Genomic DNA, 20,880 nt, shown 5'->3' with positions numbered 1-20,880 from the left:
ACATAGAGTATGCTTATTTTTATTCTTCACAATTTTTTCCTAGATGATTCCAGCCCCAGGCAGCTATGATGTTCAGAAATCGTATGATATGTCCCAGGTTAAACACAACTACATGCCACCTCGTAGTTCAGTGGCTAAAAAGAAACATTCCTCCTTCCTGAGTGCAGCTCCTCGGTGCCTGGGAAAAATTGCTGAAGGGCCAGGTAAGGCAGACTGTTCTTTGAGGCCACAGTGGTAATAGTTAAACTACATAGACTTTCCCGTCAGAAGAAAAGTGGGAATAGTGAAAACTGTGAGGCTTTATTTTCACATGTAAAATTTGTCTAAGGTCTTCTGTTTCCTAATTATTCTCAAGACTTTTTTATCAGTTTTAGTTGACATTCTGTTTGTGAAAAACCCAGAAGTTTCAGCACATGAAAAGTTTTTAAAGGAGAAAGGCGGTTTCCCTGATTTGGAAGTCAGTACAATACAAGAAATACATGCTAAGAAAAACTAATTGGGTGTTTTCAAGTATCAAGAAAGCAGTCTCAATTGTTAGCTTTGTGAAATGCCTAAGGCAGTGCTGAAGCATATCTGTAGGTGTTCCTGTGAGTGTTCTCAGACAGGGTTAACTGAGGCAGGAAGGCTGTCCTGAATGAGGATTAGCTCTGAGGGGTTAGGTGTTGGGATGAGTGAAAACGAGAAAGGACAACGCCAGGTGAATGCTGGCCCTTGCCTTTCTGTTTCTTGGTCCACTGAGATGAGAGCAAGTGTCCTCTTTGTGCCGTGGACAGGAGTGGTCCTGTGACCATGCTTTCCCTGCCATCATGGGTTCCATTGCTCAAACCAGGAGCCCAGGAAACTCTTTCCCCTTCATTGTTTCTTGTCAGGATTAGGTCAGAGCAGTGAGAGAAGTGCCTAGTCTGGCAGCGAAAATAAAGATAAATATACATTTGAAGGTCGAGAGTTATAAAAATGATTTTGATTCTAAAACTTGGCACTGGATCTGCTGTTAGTGTTGCGGTCTATAAGTGAAGTCATGACTAAGCCTGGCAACAAAGGTTAGTCAGTTAGTTTACATCATCCACAGCAAAAGCAGACACACAGCTCCTGCAGCAAACGTGTCGTCACTAAGTAAGCCGTTAGTACTGAATCTTTGGAGATTAAGAAACTTCCTTTTGTTGTCATTTTCAGGGTCCCATGGCCATCCGTGTGGCCATCAGCATTCAGGCAAACTTCCTAGTCATCCGAGGGCTTTCTGTACATGTGCAGCATGGCCAGGCAATGTATTGGTGGTGTAGCTAGTAAACCCCCACACACATGCGCTAAGTGACCTTTAGAAGCAGACACACCTGACCCACGTTCTCGCTCACCTCGTCTTTTCCAGACAGCCTGTGCCCACCACCTTCCTCTACTCTTACTAATAAAACTCTTAAGTGGGTTTTGTTGTATATCTTATGGTCTATTCCCGTGCACAGAAAATAACACCTTTTTCAGAGCTTTCAGTGAAAAGCTAGAGACTATAATCTATCATACGGTAGCAGAACTCCTGAGATCAACTTTAAGTTGAAATTGAAATTTTACTGTGTTCCTTCCTCCCTTCCTTCCTTCCCTCCCTCACTCCCTCTCTCCTTTCCTCCCTCCTTCCTTTCCTCATTCCTTCCTATCTGAGCTATTGTACCATTGTTACATTGTCAAATTTAGTATGACAAGAGATTCTTTGCTTCTTTTGATATATAACATTATTGAAGGAGACCGCTGCATGGCAGGGGGTTTCCTCCCAGACCCCAGAGTAGGCACAAACCACAACCAAATACCTGTTTTCACAGACAGATCCTTGGTTAAGCAGGGAAGAAAGTTAAAGTGGCTGCTTTCTGACTCAGGCAGAAAACAGCAGCAAATGGCCTTACAGGTGTCATTCGTAAGAGGAGTAGAAGGGGATGTCTGTGTTAGAATGGACTAGAATGAGGTGGTGAAGGAGATAAGAGGACAAGGGGGAAGGGGACAAGGGAAAGGGAGCAGGCATATTTGTCCCAGAGGGACAAAGGACTGTCTCTGGATAGAGAGCAGGCAGACATGACCCATAGGCAAATGCCGGTTTATAAAAGTAAAGGGGGAAAACCCCAGGTTAGGATGAGGTGTTTAATTTTAATTTGTCGTGTTAATTGGGTGAACTAAAGGGGGCTTCTGATTGCTGAACCTTGGTAGATGGTCTTGGGAGGAGGAAGTGACAGAATAAGAGACAGAGCTTGGTGGCTGCCTTTAGGAATGCCATCTAAAGGGTTTTTAGCAAAGGGAATGAATGGGGAGAGGGCAAGGCCTGCCAGACCATGCTGCCTTGCTCTAGCTGGCCAGAGCTCTTCCATCATCGCTGTGTTTTCTGGTGTAACTACCTGGTTTCTACCTGCAGTTCCTAATAGTTCTCATTTTTGCCAGAGTTAAACAAGTGTATTTGATATTTTTCAAAAATAATCATTTTACAATAAAGTATAATGACAGCAGGTTTGTTTCTTTCGTGTCCCATGTCAGTGCTTGTTTTAAGACTGGTGTCCTCTCACATAATCCACTTGTGAGAAATAAAGTTGTGAAAAATTGTTTATTCTCCTTGCTGTTTAGTCATTGGTAGTTTTGTTTCACTTTATTAATTTAAAAAACTTTCTTCTTATGTGCATGTCTAAGTGCCTGCATGTATGTTTGTATGCACACCTGGTGTGTTCCTGGTGCTAGAGGCCAGAGAGGGGCATTGGATTCCCTGGAGCTGGGGTTACAGGCAGTTGTGAATCACTGGAAATGGGTGCTGGGAACTGAACCCAGGTCCAGTTCTCCTAACTGTTGATCTTGTTTTACTTTAATAACTCAGGGAAGGACTTTTTCCTGTAAATGTAAAATTCATTGTATGCCAAGTTATTTATAGTGCTATGCTATATGTAAAAAGGAAAATGTAGTACTATTTGAGTTTAAGGGTATGGTATGCATAGGACTTTGCTTTATAGAATTAAAGAATATATATTATTATCTATTTTACTTTCAAATAAAATGGAAACTTAAAACCAGTTTCATGACTTTTTATATTTGTAGATAAAAATTTAAAAATAGAAGTTGATAAATTTACGTGCAATCTTATAACATTCAGATTTAGAAAATACTTATGTATTGACTCAGGATTTTATTGTCATGTTTTTATTTTAAATGACTTTAGAACTTTAACCGATATGGAAGGATTTTGTCTTAATTACAAAGGAAGCCTTTTATTTGACTGCATATATTTAAGAAAGATAAAACTCATTTTCATTAGTCTAAATTAAACAGGGAGAGAGTATATTTGCAATCAGTATGCTGTATTCCATTAAATGTTGTGTAACCAATAAAAACACATTAGAATCATTTAATGAAGAAATTATTAAATGAGGTGTATCACATTATAAAGCAATCTCCTTTTATTACCTCAAGTTTTAATTCATGGGTATGTAAATGATTTTGTGATTGATCCAACTCAGGTAATGTGAAATTGCTAAGTGGAAAAGTACTTAAATATTACTTTACCTCTTATATTGACCTGCTTTGGAACATTTAGTAGGGAGAATGCTAAGCATTTTTAAAGAGAAAGTGGGTGATAAAAGCATTTTTGAGAGTAGGAAGTTGGAGACTCTCCTACTTAGAGGTGGATGTGTAACTTACTATCAGAACAGGTTGGAAGAATGTTTAAAATATATATGATGTTTGACCCCAATTCTATTTCTAAGGTTACCCTAATGTAGTTGTCCATGGGATGCTTATACCCAGCATCAGCAACAACAGTTATCAAATTGAAATTTATTTTCCTAAATGAAAAGCAAGGTTCAGTTAACTAAAATATCAACCTTAATAGAGTTCTGTTTTCAAAAGTAGAAATGCTTTATCTTTTATAAAATTTGGAAATCTTAGCAAAAAGAACTGATTCCTTCCTTCCTTCCTTCATTTCATTACGTTCTGAGAGCCTACCATGCATAAGCTGTGTTCTAGGTCTTGTGACAGTAGTGAATAAGGACAATTATGCTTGCTCCTTGGTGCTTAGCTTCAGGTATAATACACATGGACTAAGTGATGAACTAGATGGAGAGACGAATGAAAGACAGGAAGGGATGATGCAGGCAGATTGACACATCTAAAATCTGTGGGGAAAGGTAAGAGACACAGCAGTAGGAGTTTACAGACTGGGATGTTAGTCCCTTTAGATAATGTTATGAGAGAAAGCCTCGCTGAGAAAATAATCTTTGAGTAACTACCAAGGGTTATTAGGAAATTTCTTCTTTTTTTCATCATTTTAAAAATAGTTTCTTGGGTCAGCAAGATGGCTCAACAGGTCAAAACATTTGCTCAATAAGACTGTGACCTAAGTTATGTTCCAGACCCTATGTAAGGAGTCTGGACTGACTCCACAGTTGTCCTCTGACTTCAGTCTCATGCTGAGCACACATGGTACTTCCTCACATTAACCATAACACACACAGCGAATACATTTAAAAGACATTTTCTCTAGGAATATATACTACTTTATAGTAACTAAAAATTCATTTTTAATTAAAATCTTGAAGAAAAATTAATTACAAAATAAAATTCAAAAATTTGTAGTTCTTTTAGGCTATGTTTTTTTAAATCACACACTCCATACAAAATCACACACTCAAAAATTCTCCTGGTTAAACTCTCAGAGTGTCTGATAAAATACACATGTGCCATTATTCCTGTGTTTTGTTCTCTTTTGTTGTTGTTGTCATGATATGTAGCTCAAAGCTTCCTCAGACTGGAGATGCTCATGGTTTTGTCTCCTCAGTTACTGGATGAAGGCTCTGTGTTGACAATTATGGTAGTCACCAATCTGATTACAGAGGAAGGCCAGTTCAGGAACATTTCCACTCTTGCTAGGAGTCTTAGCTAGTGTTCTCCTTGTGGATTCCTGGGAATTTCCCTAGCACCAGGTTTCTCTTGAACCCCATAATGGGTTCCACTATAAAGATATCTCTTTCATTGCTCTCTCACTCCAGTCCTCCCCCAACTCAACCATCTTCCACTGCTGGTGGGAGTGCAAACTTGTACAGTCACTGTGGAAATTAGTATGGCCACTTCCTAGAAAATTGGGAATCAATCTACCTCAAGACCCAGCATTTCCACTCCAGGGCATATACCCAAAGGATGCGCAGTCATACCACAAGGACACCTGCTCAAATATGTTCATAGCAACATTATTCATAATGGCCAGAACCTGGAAACAACCTAGATGCTCCTCAACTGAAGAGTGGATGAAGAAAATGTGGGTACATTTACACAATGGAGTATTACTTGACTGTAAAAAATAAGACATCTTGAAATCTGCAGGCAAATGGATGGAACTAGAAAAAATCATCCAAAGTGAGGTAACTCAGATCCAGAAAGACAAACACAGTATGTGATCACTCATAAGTGGATACCAGATGTAAAACAAAGGATAGCCTTCTTCTATGTTTCTTAGGAGAATGTGGAGGAGGTGGGTTGCCTAGTAAGGAAAGCTGAGATCTATCCAGGTGGGACAACTAGGGGTCCTAGGAAGGTCTATGATGAGGATGGTCTAGAAGTGGGAATCTGAGAGATCCCACAGGAGTGAGGAAAGTCCACTAGGATCTACATAGACCTCTCTCTGTGTAGCAGGTAGTCAGCTATAGAGCTGTAGATAACTGGTGGATTGGAATTGGATGGCAGGAAGGAGAGTGGCTACAGACTGCCAGATTCCCTAGCACATGTGTTCAGCCAGTTTCCAGGAAGTTTCTCATAGGAATTGGTGGCTGAGAGAAAGGAATTGGGTGAAGGAAGAAGACTGTGGGTGGAGATATGCATGAGTGATCCCTGGTTGGGGAATGGAGGGAAAGAGAAGGGAAGGCTGTGGCAGTTTGCTGGAGAGATGGAGAGGAGACTGGGGGAATGCAGTCTGAGCAGGAGAAGGAGAGTCAAGAGTCCTTGGATGTCTTATAGTCTCAAATTTTTTAATAAAGAAAAAACTTGAAATTTAAAGCATAATTTTTATTAGAAATCCACTATTTAGTTAAGTGATTATCACAGAAGTACAGTGTTTGTAAGATAATATTCATTGCTTAAACCTATCAGGTACTGACTGACTTTACTGTGCAAATATAGATCATTTCTCAGGAAATGATCATCATGATTTCTGCATCAGATTCCCAAAGGAAATTATTTTAAGAAACAAATATAATTTACCCTAGAAGTTAATTGAACATATTCCACGAAGCTAGTTTTTTACTCTTCTAATAAACATAAGTAATACCTTTGATATAAAAATCACTGTAGTGTGAAAGCTAATTATTTCTTCTATTTTCTTAGTGATGTGTATTATTCTAGTTCCCAAAGTACCATAAAACTTGTCCAAATGCAGCTCTTCCCTCATAATGAGTGGTGTCAACAGATTGCAGTAAACATGGAGTAGATTTTGTTTGTTTTTTCTATAGCTTCCAGGAATTTTTCTGAGCTGCTTGAATACATGGCAATTCTGACATGAGGAAAAAGTAGTATGAGAATCAATTTTTGAAATATGCTTATTTTATTTTTCCCTCAATATATGTTTTTATTTAAATTAGAAACATGATGTTTCACATGTCAATCCCAGCTGCCTCTCCTACCCCTCCTCCCTTGTCCCTCCATCAGGTCTCCTGCACCTCACCCAATCCCCACATCATTCCCCAGGGAGGGTGAGGCTTTCCTTGGGGAGATTTCCAGAGTCTGTCATTTCATACAGGGCAGGACCTAGGGCCCTTCCCCATGTGTCCAGGCTGAGAGAGCATCCCTATATTTGGAATGGGCTCCCAAAGATCATTCATACATCATGGTAAACACTGATCTACTACAAGGCCCCAGTGACTTCTGTGGCCTCCTCACTGTCACTACATTTGTGGAGTCTGGATCAATCCCTGTTGGCCTCTCAGCCATCAGTCTGGGGTTCAAGAGCTCCCCCTTGTCAGGTCAGCTGTCTTTGTGGGTTTCACCAGCATGGTCTTGATTCCTGGGTTCCAGCAGTTCAGTTCAGTGTTTAGCTGTGGGTATCTGTCTCTGCTTCTATCTGTCACTGGATGAAGGTTCATGTATGTCTTTTTGTGACTGGGTTACCTCACTCAGGATGGTTTCTTCTAGTGCCATCCATTTGCCTGCAAATTTCAAGATTCCATTATTTTTTCTGCTGAGTAGTACTCCATTGTGTAAATGCACCACATTTTCTCTATCCACTCTTCAGTTGTGGAACATCCAGGTTGCTTCCAGGATCTAGCTATTACATATAATGCTGCTATAAACATAGTGGAACAGACATCCTTGTTGTGTGATTGGGCATCTTTTGGGTATATGCCTAAGAGTGGAATTGCTGGGTCTTGTGGTAGACTGAGTCCCATTTTCCTGAGGAATCTCCATACTGCTTTCCAAAGTGGCTGTACAAGTTTGCACTCCCACCAGCAATGGATGAGTGTTCCCCTTTCTCCACATCCTCTCCAGCATAAACTTTCATTGGTATTTTTGATTTTAGCCCTTCTGACAGGAGTATGATGATATCTCAGAGTTGTTTTGATTTGCATTTCCCTAATGGGTAAGGATGTTGATTTTCGACAAAGAAGCTAAAAGTATACAATGGAAAAAGAAAGCATCTTCAACAGATGGTGCTGGCATAATTGAATATTGGCATGTAGAAGACTACAGATAGATCCATGTCTATCACTATGCACAAAACTTAAGTGTAAATGGATCAAAGACCTCAACATAAATCCAGCCATGCTGAACCTGTTAGAAGAGAAAGTGGGAGGTACCCTTGAATGAATTGGTACAGGAGACTGCTTCCTGAACATAACACCAATAGCACAAACAATGAGATCGACAATTAATAAATGGGACCTCCTGAAACTGAGAAGCTTCTGTAAGGCAAAGGACACAGTCAGCAAGATAAAAAGGAACCCCACAGATTGGGAAAAGATATTCACTAACCCCTTATCTGACAGAGGGCTGATCTCCAAAATTTACAAAGAACTCAAGAAACAAGTCTCCAAAACACCAAAAGATCCAATTAAAAAGTTGCAGACTGAACTAAATAGAGTATTCTCAATAGAGGAGTATAAAATGGCAGAGAGACACTTAAGAAATATGTTTATTTTATTTTAGCATAAAAATGAACTAATTTCATTGTATTTATTTTTTTAAGTGTACTGAAATATTAAATACTTTCTCTTTATACACATGTTAAGGATGAGTGATCTTGTTAATAAGCATAGATTATAGATAAAAATTGACCACATATTAAGTATATACAGATTATTGAGTTTTGAAAAAGATTGTAGCTCAGTTGGTGGGGGTGTCCAATTCCCAGGCAGCACCAGAGTAGTAAAGAAAAATCCTCAGAGTAGTGGGGAAGATTCTGAGGGTTACTAGACTTTTCCATCTGAGGGGAAAATGAACAAGCACACACTTCCTACTGGTAACCTCGTTTATGTCAACTTCAATACTATCTATTTTTCTTATCTACCTCTCTTTATATGCAAACATTTCTCTCCTGCACAGTTATATAACTTTATATTCAGTTAAAGTTACAAATTTCCACACACCATAGCTGTACATCTCATTTACATAGCTCATTCACCGTACAGCATTTTAGACCGTTCCAAGGCACAGCACCTCTATGTAGAAACAGCTCTTTCGCACATATCTCTTTCACACTCACTCATGTTTACATACTTCTTCAACATTATTCATTCATTTTTCACTCATTCACTCACTCACTCACTTATTCATTCATTCCCTGACACATCTCTCACGCTTCTTCTCGATGTCTTTTTAAATTAATTTTTATTTTAAACTAAAAACAATTATTTTACATACCAAACCCATCTCCTTCTCCCTCTTCTCCTCCTGTGCCCCCCACCACCTCCCCTTTTCTACCCCCATCCACTCCCCAGCTATGATGAGACCTCCCATAGGGTATCATCAAAGTCTGTCACATCATTTGGTGCAGTACATAGGCCCTCTCACCTCCTTGTGTATCTAGACTGAGACAGTATCCCTCCATTGGAAATGGGCTCCCAAAGTCCATTCGTGCACTAGGGGTAAATACTGGTTCCACTGCCAGAGGTCCCATAGACTGCTCAGGCCTCCCAACTGACACCCATGTTCAAGGGAACTAGTTCAGTCTTATTTTGGTTCCCCAGCTCACAGACTGGGGTCTGTGAGCTCCCCCTTGTTCAGGTCAGCTGTTTCTGTGGGTTTGCCTAGTATGGTCTTGACCCCTTTACCCATCACTCTTCCTTCTCTACAACTGGATTCCAGGAGTTCCACTCAGTACTTAGTTGTGCATCTCTGCATCTGCTTCCATCAGCTAATGGGTGAAGGCTCATGTTTGTCTTTCTGTGTCTGGGTTACCTCATTCAGGATGGTTTCTTCTAGTTCCATCCATCTGCCTTCGAATTTCAAGATTTCATGTCTTTTTTCAGTTGAGTAGTACTCAATTGTGTAAATGTACCACATTTTCTCTATCCACTTTTCAGTTGAAGGACATCTAGGTTGCTTCTAGGTTCTGGCTATTACAAACAATGCTGCTTTGAACATGGTTGAACAGATGTCCTTGTTGTATAAATGTGCATCTTTGGGTATATGTTTAAGAGTGGAATTGCTGGGTCTTGAGGTAAATGTGCCACATTTTCATTATCCATTTATCATCTAGTCCATTTTCAATTTCTGGCTATTAAAAATAGACCAGCAATAGCCATGTATGAGAAAATGTCTCTGAAGTAAAATGTTAAGTTCTTTGTGCCCAAAAGTGGTATAGCTGAATATTATGATAGATCTATTTTCAGATTTCTGAGAACCCTCTGCATTGGATTTCATAGTGGCTATGCCACTCCACACTTTCACTAGCAATGAATATATGCTATTGGAGGCGTGGCCACAGTATGCCAGTGGTCGTTTCAGAGAAGCAGCAATGATAGTTTGCATAAGTGACCGTAAAAACCGTACCAGGGAACTCCTACAGATGATAAACACCTTCAGGAAAGTGACAGGATACAAGATTAACTCAAAAACCAATCAGTAGCTGTCCTATATATAAACAATTAATGGGCTGAGAAATAAATCAGAGAAACAGCACCCTTTACAATAGCCACAAAAATCATAAAATATCTTGGTTAGCTCTACCCAAACAAGTGAAAGACTTGAATGACAAGAACTTTGTGTCTTTAAAGAAAGAAATTAAAGAAGATACCAGAAAATGGAGAGATCTCCCATGCTCTTGGATAGGTAGAATCAATGTAGTAAAAATGAAAATCTTACCAAAAGCAATCTACAGATTCAATGCAATCCCCATCTAACTCTCAGCACAATTCTTCACAGACCTTGAAGAATAATGTTCAACTTTATATGAAAAAACAAAAACCCCATGATAGTCAAAACAACCTTGTACAATAAAGGAACTTCCAGAGACATCACCATGCCTGACTTCAAGCTCTACCATAGAGCTATAGTGCTGGAAACAGCTTGATATTGATACAAAAACAGACTGGTAGACCAATGTAATTGAATTGAAGACCCTGATATTGACACACACACCTATGAACACCTGATTTTTGAATAAGGAGCTAAAATTATACAATGGAAAAAAGAAGGCATCTTCAACAAATGGCGGTGGCATAACTGGATGCTGACATGTAAAAGATTGCACATAGATTCATATCTACCGCTATGCACAAAACTGAAGTCTTCTTCATCTCTCACACCTCTCTTCCCATGACAACCCTCTCCTACATACCGCTGCCTCGCGCCTGTTGCCCTTTCCTCACTGTTCCTTCACGCTCTTCCTAGCCACCCCTCTCTCTCCTCTCCTCTGCTCTCACTCTCTGCCTCTGCTTTGCTTTTCTTGCCTTCTCACTCTTCGTGTTGCTGCCCTTTGCCTCTTGCTACACTCTCTGCCTCCTGCTCTTCTCACAGCCAAACTCTGGACAATTATAAATTATTTCTCAAGACTCTGCCCATACTCAAAACACCTCTTAAGTCATACAGTTCCTCTCAGGCTAAGAATGTCACAATCCCTGGCCAGTGAGCAAGTGGCTTTACAAATAGCTCTAAGTTGGTGAGGGTTCCCAGACAGTAAACAATTGGCTGAAACTTGAGGTTTCGGAGTACATGAAGATTAAAGTTGCTTCAGACTCTGGCCTTGAATTCAGGAAAACACCACCCATGAAAATGAGTTTCTGTATTTGTCTCTAGGGGCAACCAGATATTGTCTCCAGGGGCAACAGCCTGCTTTGAATTTGCTCTGAAGCCTAAAGTTAGCTTGTTTGTGTAAAAGACTGCCTTTTTGACTGAGAATCCTATGTCAGGCTGAGTAACGTAAAATATCCTAGCATTATTTCTCTTCATCAATTTTTTACAGCTTAGGTATATCATCTTCCTGGCCATCCAGAGCTGTATGTGTGTCCAACAAGTATAAAACACACCACCAAAGGGCTGTGGAAAGAACCCACAGCTGTTCTTATTAGGGAGGCATAGCAGTGGTACCCGAGAAAGTTACGGATAGAAAACAACCAGTCATGCACAGTCAGTAACCCCATGGCTTTGTTAAGTGGGGGTCCCCAGTAACACCTGGCAAATCGGCTTTGCCAAGTAGGACTCTCCAACAACATCTAGTGGATCCACTTGTTAAATACTATTTGTCTCTGTTGTACAGTTCTATGGCCCTTTGCAAAAAAATATTTAAAAATGTTTGTCAGAGGATATATTTGATCTTATTGTTCTCATTCCCCAAACTCCTCCCAGATTCTCTCCACTTTCTACCTGCACTTCATATTCTTTCTCTTAAAAACAAAACATAACTAAAAGCAAAGCAAACCAACCAACCAACCAACCAGCCAAGTTAACTAACCATTTACCCATCCGTCCGTCCGTCCGTCCGTCCGTCCGTCCGTCCATCCATCCATCCATCCATCCATCCATCCAAACAAACAAAAGCACATACAGAGAGTAACATGGAGTCTGTTTTGTGTTGACAAAATACTCCTGAAAGTAAGTCCTGCGCTGGAATGGTTGATGTGCACAGTATCATTCCACTGAAGCAAACTGATTGTCCTTCTCCCCGAAGCTATTGATTGTAAATAGCTTTTCAATTAGGTTGTTGTTTGTGCTCACTTGCCCTTCTTCACACTGGGATTTTGTCTTGCTTGAACCTGAGGAGGACATGCGCGTACTGTCACAGTCTTCATGAGTTCGTTTGCACATTAGCCCTGTTGTGTCGGGAAGATGCTGTTCGCTTTGGGCTGTCTGCCACCTCTGGATATTATAATTTTTCCATTTCTTCTTCAGCCTGGATCCCTGAGTCTTGAGTTAAGGAGTATGATAGACATTCCCGTAGGGAAAGATCTTATATACCCGTAGTCCGTAGTGCTGACCACACCCATTTGGGCGTGGTCACAGGTATGTAGAATGTACCTGGGGGGTGGATAAAAGAGCTTGGGGGGGAAGGAGACAAGCTCTCTTTGGGTTCTGGTTGCGTCTCGGAGAGCAGCGTGCATACCTTTGGTTCTTGGCTTTCTTTGCTTCTCACTTAAGTGATTTCTCCCTCAATAAAATATCATAGGACATCCCTACTTTGCATAGCTTAATATTTCTGCAATACATCCCGTTTTGGCTAAATGTTCCAAAGTCTCTCACTCTATGCATATTGTCCAGCTGTATGTTTGTATGTTAATTACTGTTTAATGCTAGAAGATGCTTTTCTGATGAGGGTTGAGTGGTGAATATAACAATATGTCACTAGGTTTTGTTCTTGTTGCTATATTCATTTCGTAGAATATTAGTAATTAGGTTTTATTTAGGGCTCATAAGCTAGTTTCAGGTTCATTGCTTCTTTACCAGTGTCAGGTATGAGTTCTATGTTGTTGTTTATGCCTTAAATCAAATGAAAAAGTGGTTGGTACCTCCATAAAATTTGTGCTACTGTTACAACAGTACTGGGTATATCTTGCACGCCTGTCACTACTGTCGCCTGCAGTTTGTAGGTAGATGAGTTTGGTGATTACTTTTTTAGTGCTATGAACCCCAGCCTTCAGCAGTTTAAGAATTGATGGGGAGCCACGGAGTCAGTGGACTGATCACTTAGTTTGACTCTTCTGTCTGATAAGTAAAACTTAACTCTCTGGCACCAGTGAAAAAGGGAAACACACACACACACACACACACACACACACACACACACATACACGGGTTTAGGGTCTTTCTGTTATCTCTCATCTCTTTCTTTTCTTACCTCTATCCAGATGTATCCCTTCTGTGTCTTTCTCGATGTCTCCCTAATATTTTTCCCTTACAGCTTATATACTCCAGTAAAATCTTTCAAACAATATAAAAATTACAATGTGGTTATACTCTATTTTTCAAATGAATGATTGCAATGAAGAACAAGAAAAAGACAACATGTTTCCCATTTCACTTACATGATTAAAGATTTTATGTATTGCAAGTAAAATCCAAACTATTCCCAAGAACCCATATTCATTCATGTCCAAGCAACTTTTTATAACAGTGTAAGTAAGCAAGGTGTTTTTCCCAGCCAGTTCTTTTACTGACAGCTTGCATTTTTTTTGCAGTTACAAAGAAGGGATCAATTACTTTATTATTTGTTTTAAAAGGTAGTCTTATTAGAATCACAAATTTAAACTTTTATATATGAAAATAACCACTCAACTCTACTTTAGATCCTCAGGGTTCATACCCACTCATCAACAGGGAACTGAGGGCAGAAATGGGTACAAGGAATTAATCATCAGCTTTGATCACCAGCCTATTCTAGCAAGAAAAGTATATTGCACAGCAATAGCCATTGTTCCTGTTCCTTGACCTCAGTGAGTCCCTTGTTTAACTATTGAAAGTGTGTCTTTCTTAACTTTAAATTGCTCCCCAAGATTTTCTACCTCAAAGCCATTAACAAAAATATCTGAAACAAAGCTTAAACCATATTTAAAGCTTTGTTTCAGCTATGATGCACACTGAAACCTGTGAACACATCTCTCTACATTAAAATGAAAAGAGTTTGAGCTAGACTAGCTTCTGCAAAACAACTGTTTTTCTTAATCATTAATCCAAGCCACAGCTTATATGGCCCCTCAGGAGAAACTCCTAAGTTGTAGTTGTGTAACATGTCCTTGTTCTTATTTTCTATCCTCTGCCCCTGCTTTATCAGGGGTTGGGTAGCACCATATCTTGCCTTATCTGTATTAACTTTCCTACCAAACTAACTTCTATCATAATCCTTTACTATATTTATTTAAAACTTTCAGTCATCAAAATTCTATTTAAGCTAACCCTATTATTGTATAAAATCATTACTTCAGTTAAACTGTACAGCTTAAGAGTAGTCTGGGTTGAATATAAAGAAGGAATAATTAATGGATATTATTAAATCTTTGACATTGAAGGTAATCTCAGGAGACTATATTTATCAGAAGCAAAAGGTGGTTGGAGAGTAAATATCCCGACTGTTTCTTTCAGATGGTCATGTAGACAACACAACACAAGAGGACCAATTTAGACTAGACATGCATTTGTTGTATATTTTTCACTTAAAAATTTAAACTGTCAAAATGAAGCCAACAAATGTTTCAGTGAACTGGAAATCATGATAGCCAGACTTACTCAAATTATTTATTTAAATTTATTATAGAGAATAATTTGGAGCAACCTTTTAGACTGAATTAAAATTGATTTTGAATCCACAAGTTTAGAAATATGCATGGAACAAATATGTAACACATAATACAATTTCTGTACATTAAGGGAAAACATTAAAGAATAGTATTAAATATGTTTATTATCTGGCATAAAATATTCAAGAGAGAATAAAAGGCTTGCAAGTAATGATTTTGAATAACAAACTGTGATAAGTTGAACCTGAGGCCATTAGAAGAGCCAGTATCCATGAGAAAGTAAAAGTGACTGTGTACAAAGGATTTTCAAGATTTACTTTTATCTCTTCACACTGAATTTAGGTGTGAAGGACTGTGGCATTTCTTCAGATTTTAATGAATTGTCTGTTTAATAACTTTTACTTCTGTTGGTTGCTAAAATAGCATGCTGTTTTCAGAAGACAGCACATGAATAAACTCATTTTTAATTATTTGCTTTTTATTTATAAACTTACTTTGAGAATTTCATATGTGAACTCACAATATTTACTTTATTTCTACCCCTTCCAGTTTTTCTCAGGTGTTTCTGTAGGTGGACATTTCTGTCCCCCCAGCCAGCTCCCAAATCACAATATGGAGACTTCTTATTAATTATGATGTCTTGGCCTACAGCTTAGACTTGTTTCTAACTGGCTCTTATAATTAAATTACCCTATCTCTATAAATTTACATGCTACAGTAGCTTATTATCTCTCTTCCTGCATATACTGCTTTCTTTGTGTCTCGTGGCATCTATGCCCTTATCTGTCCCAGCATCCTCTGTGCCTGGGAATCCTGCTAAGCTATTGGTCATTCTGCAGTTTATTAAATTACCTAGAGTGACACTTCTTCACAGTGTACAAAAAATTTATTTCACAATATCCTCCCTCCTACCTCCTTGGAATTTATGACCTCTCCTAAAAGTTTTGCTGCTCTCTCCCTCTCTCTCTGTCTCTCTCTGTCTCTCTCTCTCTCTCTGTCTCTCTCTCTCTCTCTGTCTCTCTCTCCCTTCTCTCTCACTGTCTCTCTCTGTTTCTCTCACTCGTGTAGGTATATTGATTGTGTTACTACTTGTATTTTATAAAGTAATAAAAATACTTCCTCTTTTCTGTAATAGTTTTAATAAAATACTTCCTGGAACATTTTATTTAAATATACAGTAATGGCACAATAATAAAATTCTGAGACTTCTCACTATATATTCATGAGATATATGTTGGCTTCCTGATATTGTACTGTCAGGATAGCTGTCACAGACTAGTGCCTCTCTATTAGAGTATGGAATTGTTTGTAGGAAGTGATAACCCCTACCCCAGAACTTTTAAGTTTTCCTTGCTTAGATGTGACATCATGATTCATTCTTACCCACGGAATAGCATAGAAATAATGCAACTTTTAAGTTGGAATGATTATACTATTGTCATTTATCTTTCATTCTCCTTTTCCATCTGTCTTCATGATGTTTATAGCCAAGAAGATTTGGACAGTGTCTTGTATGTGGCAGCAGAATCTCTGATGACCACACCCTTGAGTACTAGTGTGAGATACATCTCCCACAATTATTCTTGTCTCTCTGAACTGGGATCACATGAGATGGTTTGGAGACAGTGTTCCTCAAGCAAGCTGTGTCTGGGAGGCATTTAGGTGTGACTGGATCATGAGGATTTTGCCCTCATCCATGAGGTAATTCACTGGTAGATTCAGAATTTGAACAGATATTTTGGAACTGATAGAGCAGTGGGCCAATATGAAAGAAATAGGTCATTGGAGCATATCTTACTCAGGCTCCTCCTGCCTATCCCTTTCTCTGCTTCTTGACTGGCATGAGGTAAGGAATTTGCTGCCACATTCTGCCTACAATGATTTTCAGCCTTTCTACAGACTAAGAACAAAATGGAACCAAATGACCATGGACTAAGACTTTGAGCCTAAACAAATTTTGTCTTTCATCTTATTTTCTCAGGGATTTGCTACAGTGAGGAAAAAATCTAATATACCATGTTAGAATAAATATTCTGTTTTCTTTGTTCTCATCATCCTAATATTATCCTTACAAGATGCTAAAGTTGTGTTTCTTAGATACAGCAGAAGGATGCATACTGTATTAGAATCTGCTTTGTTGGTCTGTGTCTTTGTATTGGGGAATTGAGATCATTGATGTTGAGAGCTATCAATGAACCGAGCTTGTTAATTCCTATTATTTTGTTGTGTAGCTCCTTCTTTTGTTTTACTGGTCTGATACTATTTATTCATTGTGTTTTCTTGGGTGTGGTTAACATTTTCAGGTTGAAATTTTCCTTCTAGTACCTTCATAGAGCTAGATTTGTAGATAAATACTACTGGCATTTGGTTTTATTGTGGAATGTCTGTTTTTCTCCATCTATTGTGATCACAAGTTTTACTAAGCATAGTAGTCTGGGCTGGCTTCTATTGTTTCTTAGGGTCTGCAACACAACTGTCTAGACCCTCTGGCTTTTATAGTACCCATTGAAAATCAGGGATTGTTCTAATAGGCCTGCCTTTATATGTTACTTGGTCTTTTCCCCTTCAAATGCTTTTATTTGGTTTTGTGTGTTTAATGTTTTGGTTATCATGTGATGATAGGACTGTCTTTTCTAGTTCAATCCATTTGATGCACTGTGTACTTCTTGTACCTTAATAGGCAACCCCTTTTGTTACTTTAGGGTAATTTTCTTCTATTATTTTGTTGAAAATATTTTCTGTGCCTTTTACCTGATTTCTTATCTTTTTTGTTTTACTAGAATTTGTAGACTTGGTCTTTTCATGATGCTTAAGATTTCCTGGGTGTGTTTTATGCCCGGAGTTTTTAGATTTAACACTTTCTTTTTCTGAAGTATCCATTTCTTCTATATTATCTTCAGTTACTGACATTCTGTCTCCCATCTCTTGTATTCTTTTGGTGAGCCTTTCCAGTTTCCTTCAGTTTGGGTTTCCTTATTGATTCTATTCCCAGGTGTATGTCTTAAACTATTTTCTTAATTTCTTTCTACTGCTTGTTGTTTCCTAGATTTCATTAATGGATTTATTCATATCCTCTTTAAGGCCATATGTCATATTCATAAAAGCTATTTTAAGGCCTTTTCTTGTGCTTTAGCTCTATTGCATTTCATAGAGCCTATTGTAGTAGGGTTGTTGGGCTGTAGTGGAGATACATTCTCCTGGCTATTAATGTGTTTTTACACTGGTGTCTAGGCATCTGGATTTGGGATGATTGCAATTTGAAGTACTAATATCTGGTCTTGTTTTTGTTGGGTGGGTCTTTTGTTTCTTGTTGTCTGTTGCCCTCTCTGGTTTTATAGTGACTGTGTTTGTCTGATAGGGATGCTTCTGAGATCCTGTGAGGTGTATCCCCTGAGGGTTTCAGGTGGAATTTGTTTTTGCTTCCCTGGATGGCATGGTAATGTTTTTTGTAGAAACCTGTGAGAGGAATATGCTGTTACAGAGAGCTTAGACCAGGTACAGTGGGGAAACATCCCTGTGTAATTCCATTTCCGTTACCTCCTCCTTCAACTGAGAATTTTTTTTCTATGTGCAGTTATTGGAGTAATACCAACAGCCTGTTTTCAACCATAGTCCAACTTATTGAATAAGACCGGTGAGAGCCTACAATGCATGCACTAAGATGCCCCATGTATGCATCTGACATTTGTGCACATGCTTGAGAACTACTGACTACTGTTTACTACTCTTTGACATACAAGGAAAGTTAAAGTGTCTCCCTTTCTCACAGTGAATTTCCTTTTAGTTATTAACACCTTATTAAAGTTTGAAACTCTTGTTCAGTGCTCATTGATGGCTTTACAGAACATAAAGAGATGGATAGAGTAAGTTAAGCAGATAGGTAGGCGATATTGTAAAATGAGAATAGCCAAAAATCCATTGTGAATATAACTTTACTATACTGGCAGTAAATGAGAAAGAAGCTGACACACTCCCACGACAAGTTTATAGTTCAGAGAAAATGGAAACAGAATGTTTTAGAACTTCAATGCAAGTTTCCTTCTGGTGTCTTTTTAATTATGAAAGGTACATGTCCATGCTGCTGGCCAAATGCTGCACTGTGTTTGTGTCTGGCTGGCACATTCATCACAGCTTCTGTGATGATGGTTGAATGGATTAAGATTGTTCTACTATGTGCAATACCACTCGTGAGTAAAAGGATTTTCATTGGGCAATTGAATCAGAGTTGAGCTGGGAACAAGAAAAAAGAAAGAGTAGGTTGAAAAGGAAGGAAGATGATACAATCTGAAATAGTTGAGTAATTAGAAAATGAGGAAATGTGTGTATTTTGAGGGAAGTGGAGGGTTGTTTCTAATTTCAGGTAGCATCATGGTAGAAATTAGGACATTAAAGAGATTGATATGTCATTAAATGGCAATAAATAGTTAAGGAAATAGGGAAAGCTAGAACTGAGGATCATGGTGTCCTTCACGTGCTCTACTTCTTATAAATAATCATTGCAGCGTTTCTAGCAAGAGGTGATCATTTTGCCCTGTTAATTTAACACTCCAGGAATTAGCAAACTGGTTTCTAATTCCAGTTTAATCATTTTCATGTAATTTACTGTTGTGGTGGAATACATGAGACTGTTTCAGCTGGGTATGATATTCCTTTCAAGCAAGTCCAATTTTGTAGAGTGGATCCTGTTTGGAAATGTTACACTCTTGTTCTAAAATGAAATTAAAAGTCAAATACTTGGAACAGTCAAACAACTTCCATTTTATTAAAAGACAGAGTAAAGTTTAGGAAGTAGTTCTGTGTAGGACAATTGTAATATAAAATGCAGCCTCACAATGCTGATACTTGCTAAATGGAGTGCCTTCTGGAATGCGGGTTTATATGCTAGCCATGTGGAAGGAGCAGATCACACACTTTGTTATCCTCATCACAGCCGCATTTCCATTAAAACAGTTTCCTTATTCTTTTTGAAATATTTTGAGACCCATTAGTGTGTCAGTGCCTTGGCATTGCTCTCTAATTGCAATAGATTTTGAGTGATAAAAATTGATTTTGGTAGATACTTTGTAGAGTCAGCACTGGTTACCTGAACACATTAGTGTATCCTATAACTTAAAATGCCATCATGGTGTTAGAAGTTTTCATCACCAGAACTTGAGATTAGGAGGGCATTATATTCTTTATTAAGAAAGATGTGCATTTAGGGGAAGTGTAATGAGATATGGAATTCTAAGATATATTGAAGCCAAAAGTGTATTTTAAAAGTATTATTTCCACAGATAAAGCTAAATTATACTAATATAGGTTCAGTGATCTATCTTACCAAACAGTCGAATTTGGAGAATCATATTATATATGTAATACTTTATTGTGAATTTGTTATGAAGCAATTAACAGGAATTGTAATTTATATTACTATACATCTCTGTGTCTTTACATATTAATTATAACCCATAACCTCCAAACCATCAATATTTTAAAATGGACATTTCAAGCTGTTCATGGCTGTGCATGCCCTGTAATTCAGGTACTGGGGGGCCCAGAGCAGTCAGCCTAGCCAGAGCTTCCAGTTCAGTGAGAGACCTGGGCAGTAGAGGAAGGAAACTAACGCCTTGTTCTGACCTCCAAAGGTGTGTGTCTGTGTGTACACACCCACACTCATGTATGTACCATAGAAGTACACACAACACACATACAGATTTTCACATTAAATATGAATATTGTCACTATAAATCTCAGTGAACCACCCGTGTAGCCTTTGTCAAGATGAGGGAGCATAACACCATGGCCCCCTACCTCCAACCTCTTCACTAACTTTCTCCCACTGTTTTGTCTCTGATTTTTTTGGCTGTTTTTAACTCATGTATGAGGTCAATAGTAAAGTGTGTATTATTCTTTGTCTGGCTTCTTTCTCTAAAACTTAAAAGTTGCAGGGTATAATCCATATTATTTCAGGAAACAACAATAAACAATATTTAGTTCACCCTAAATAGAACAATGTTTTACAATTTCTTTATCTGTTTTACTGTAGATGGAAATTTGGTTTGTTTCCTTGGTGCTCTCAGTGTTATCGTGAACATTCATATATATATATATATTATATATTATTTATAGGTCATGTCTCTAGTACTTTACATCACAATTATTTATTTATTCATATATGTGCACGTGTGCTTGTGTGCGTGAGCGCATGTGTGTATGTGTATTCATGTTTGTG

At 38.4% G+C, this 20,880-nt stretch overlaps 1 protein-coding gene across 2 annotated transcripts in view; it reads left to right on the top strand.

Moving 5' to 3' along the window:
* Stpg2 (sperm tail PG-rich repeat containing 2) overlaps positions 1 to 20,880 on the top strand; it is a 456,622-nt gene that overhangs the window by 184,680 nt on the left and 251,062 nt on the right. For both annotated transcript variants that reach the window (XM_040751713.1, XM_040751712.1), the window contains exon 11: positions 44 to 203. In XM_040751713.1, coding sequence (XP_040607647.1) covers positions 44 to 203 — 160 coding nt within the window. The remainder of the gene's footprint in view (positions 1 to 43; positions 204 to 20,880) is intronic.

The sequence above is a fragment of the Mesocricetus auratus genome, unplaced genomic scaffold, assembly GCF_017639785.1.
Source record: "Mesocricetus auratus isolate SY011 unplaced genomic scaffold, BCM_Maur_2.0 Super-Scaffold_100009, whole genome shotgun sequence".
Taxonomy (NCBI): Eukaryota; Metazoa; Chordata; class Mammalia; order Rodentia; family Cricetidae; genus Mesocricetus; species Mesocricetus auratus.
This window is presented reverse-complemented; position numbering and strand designations above follow the sequence as displayed.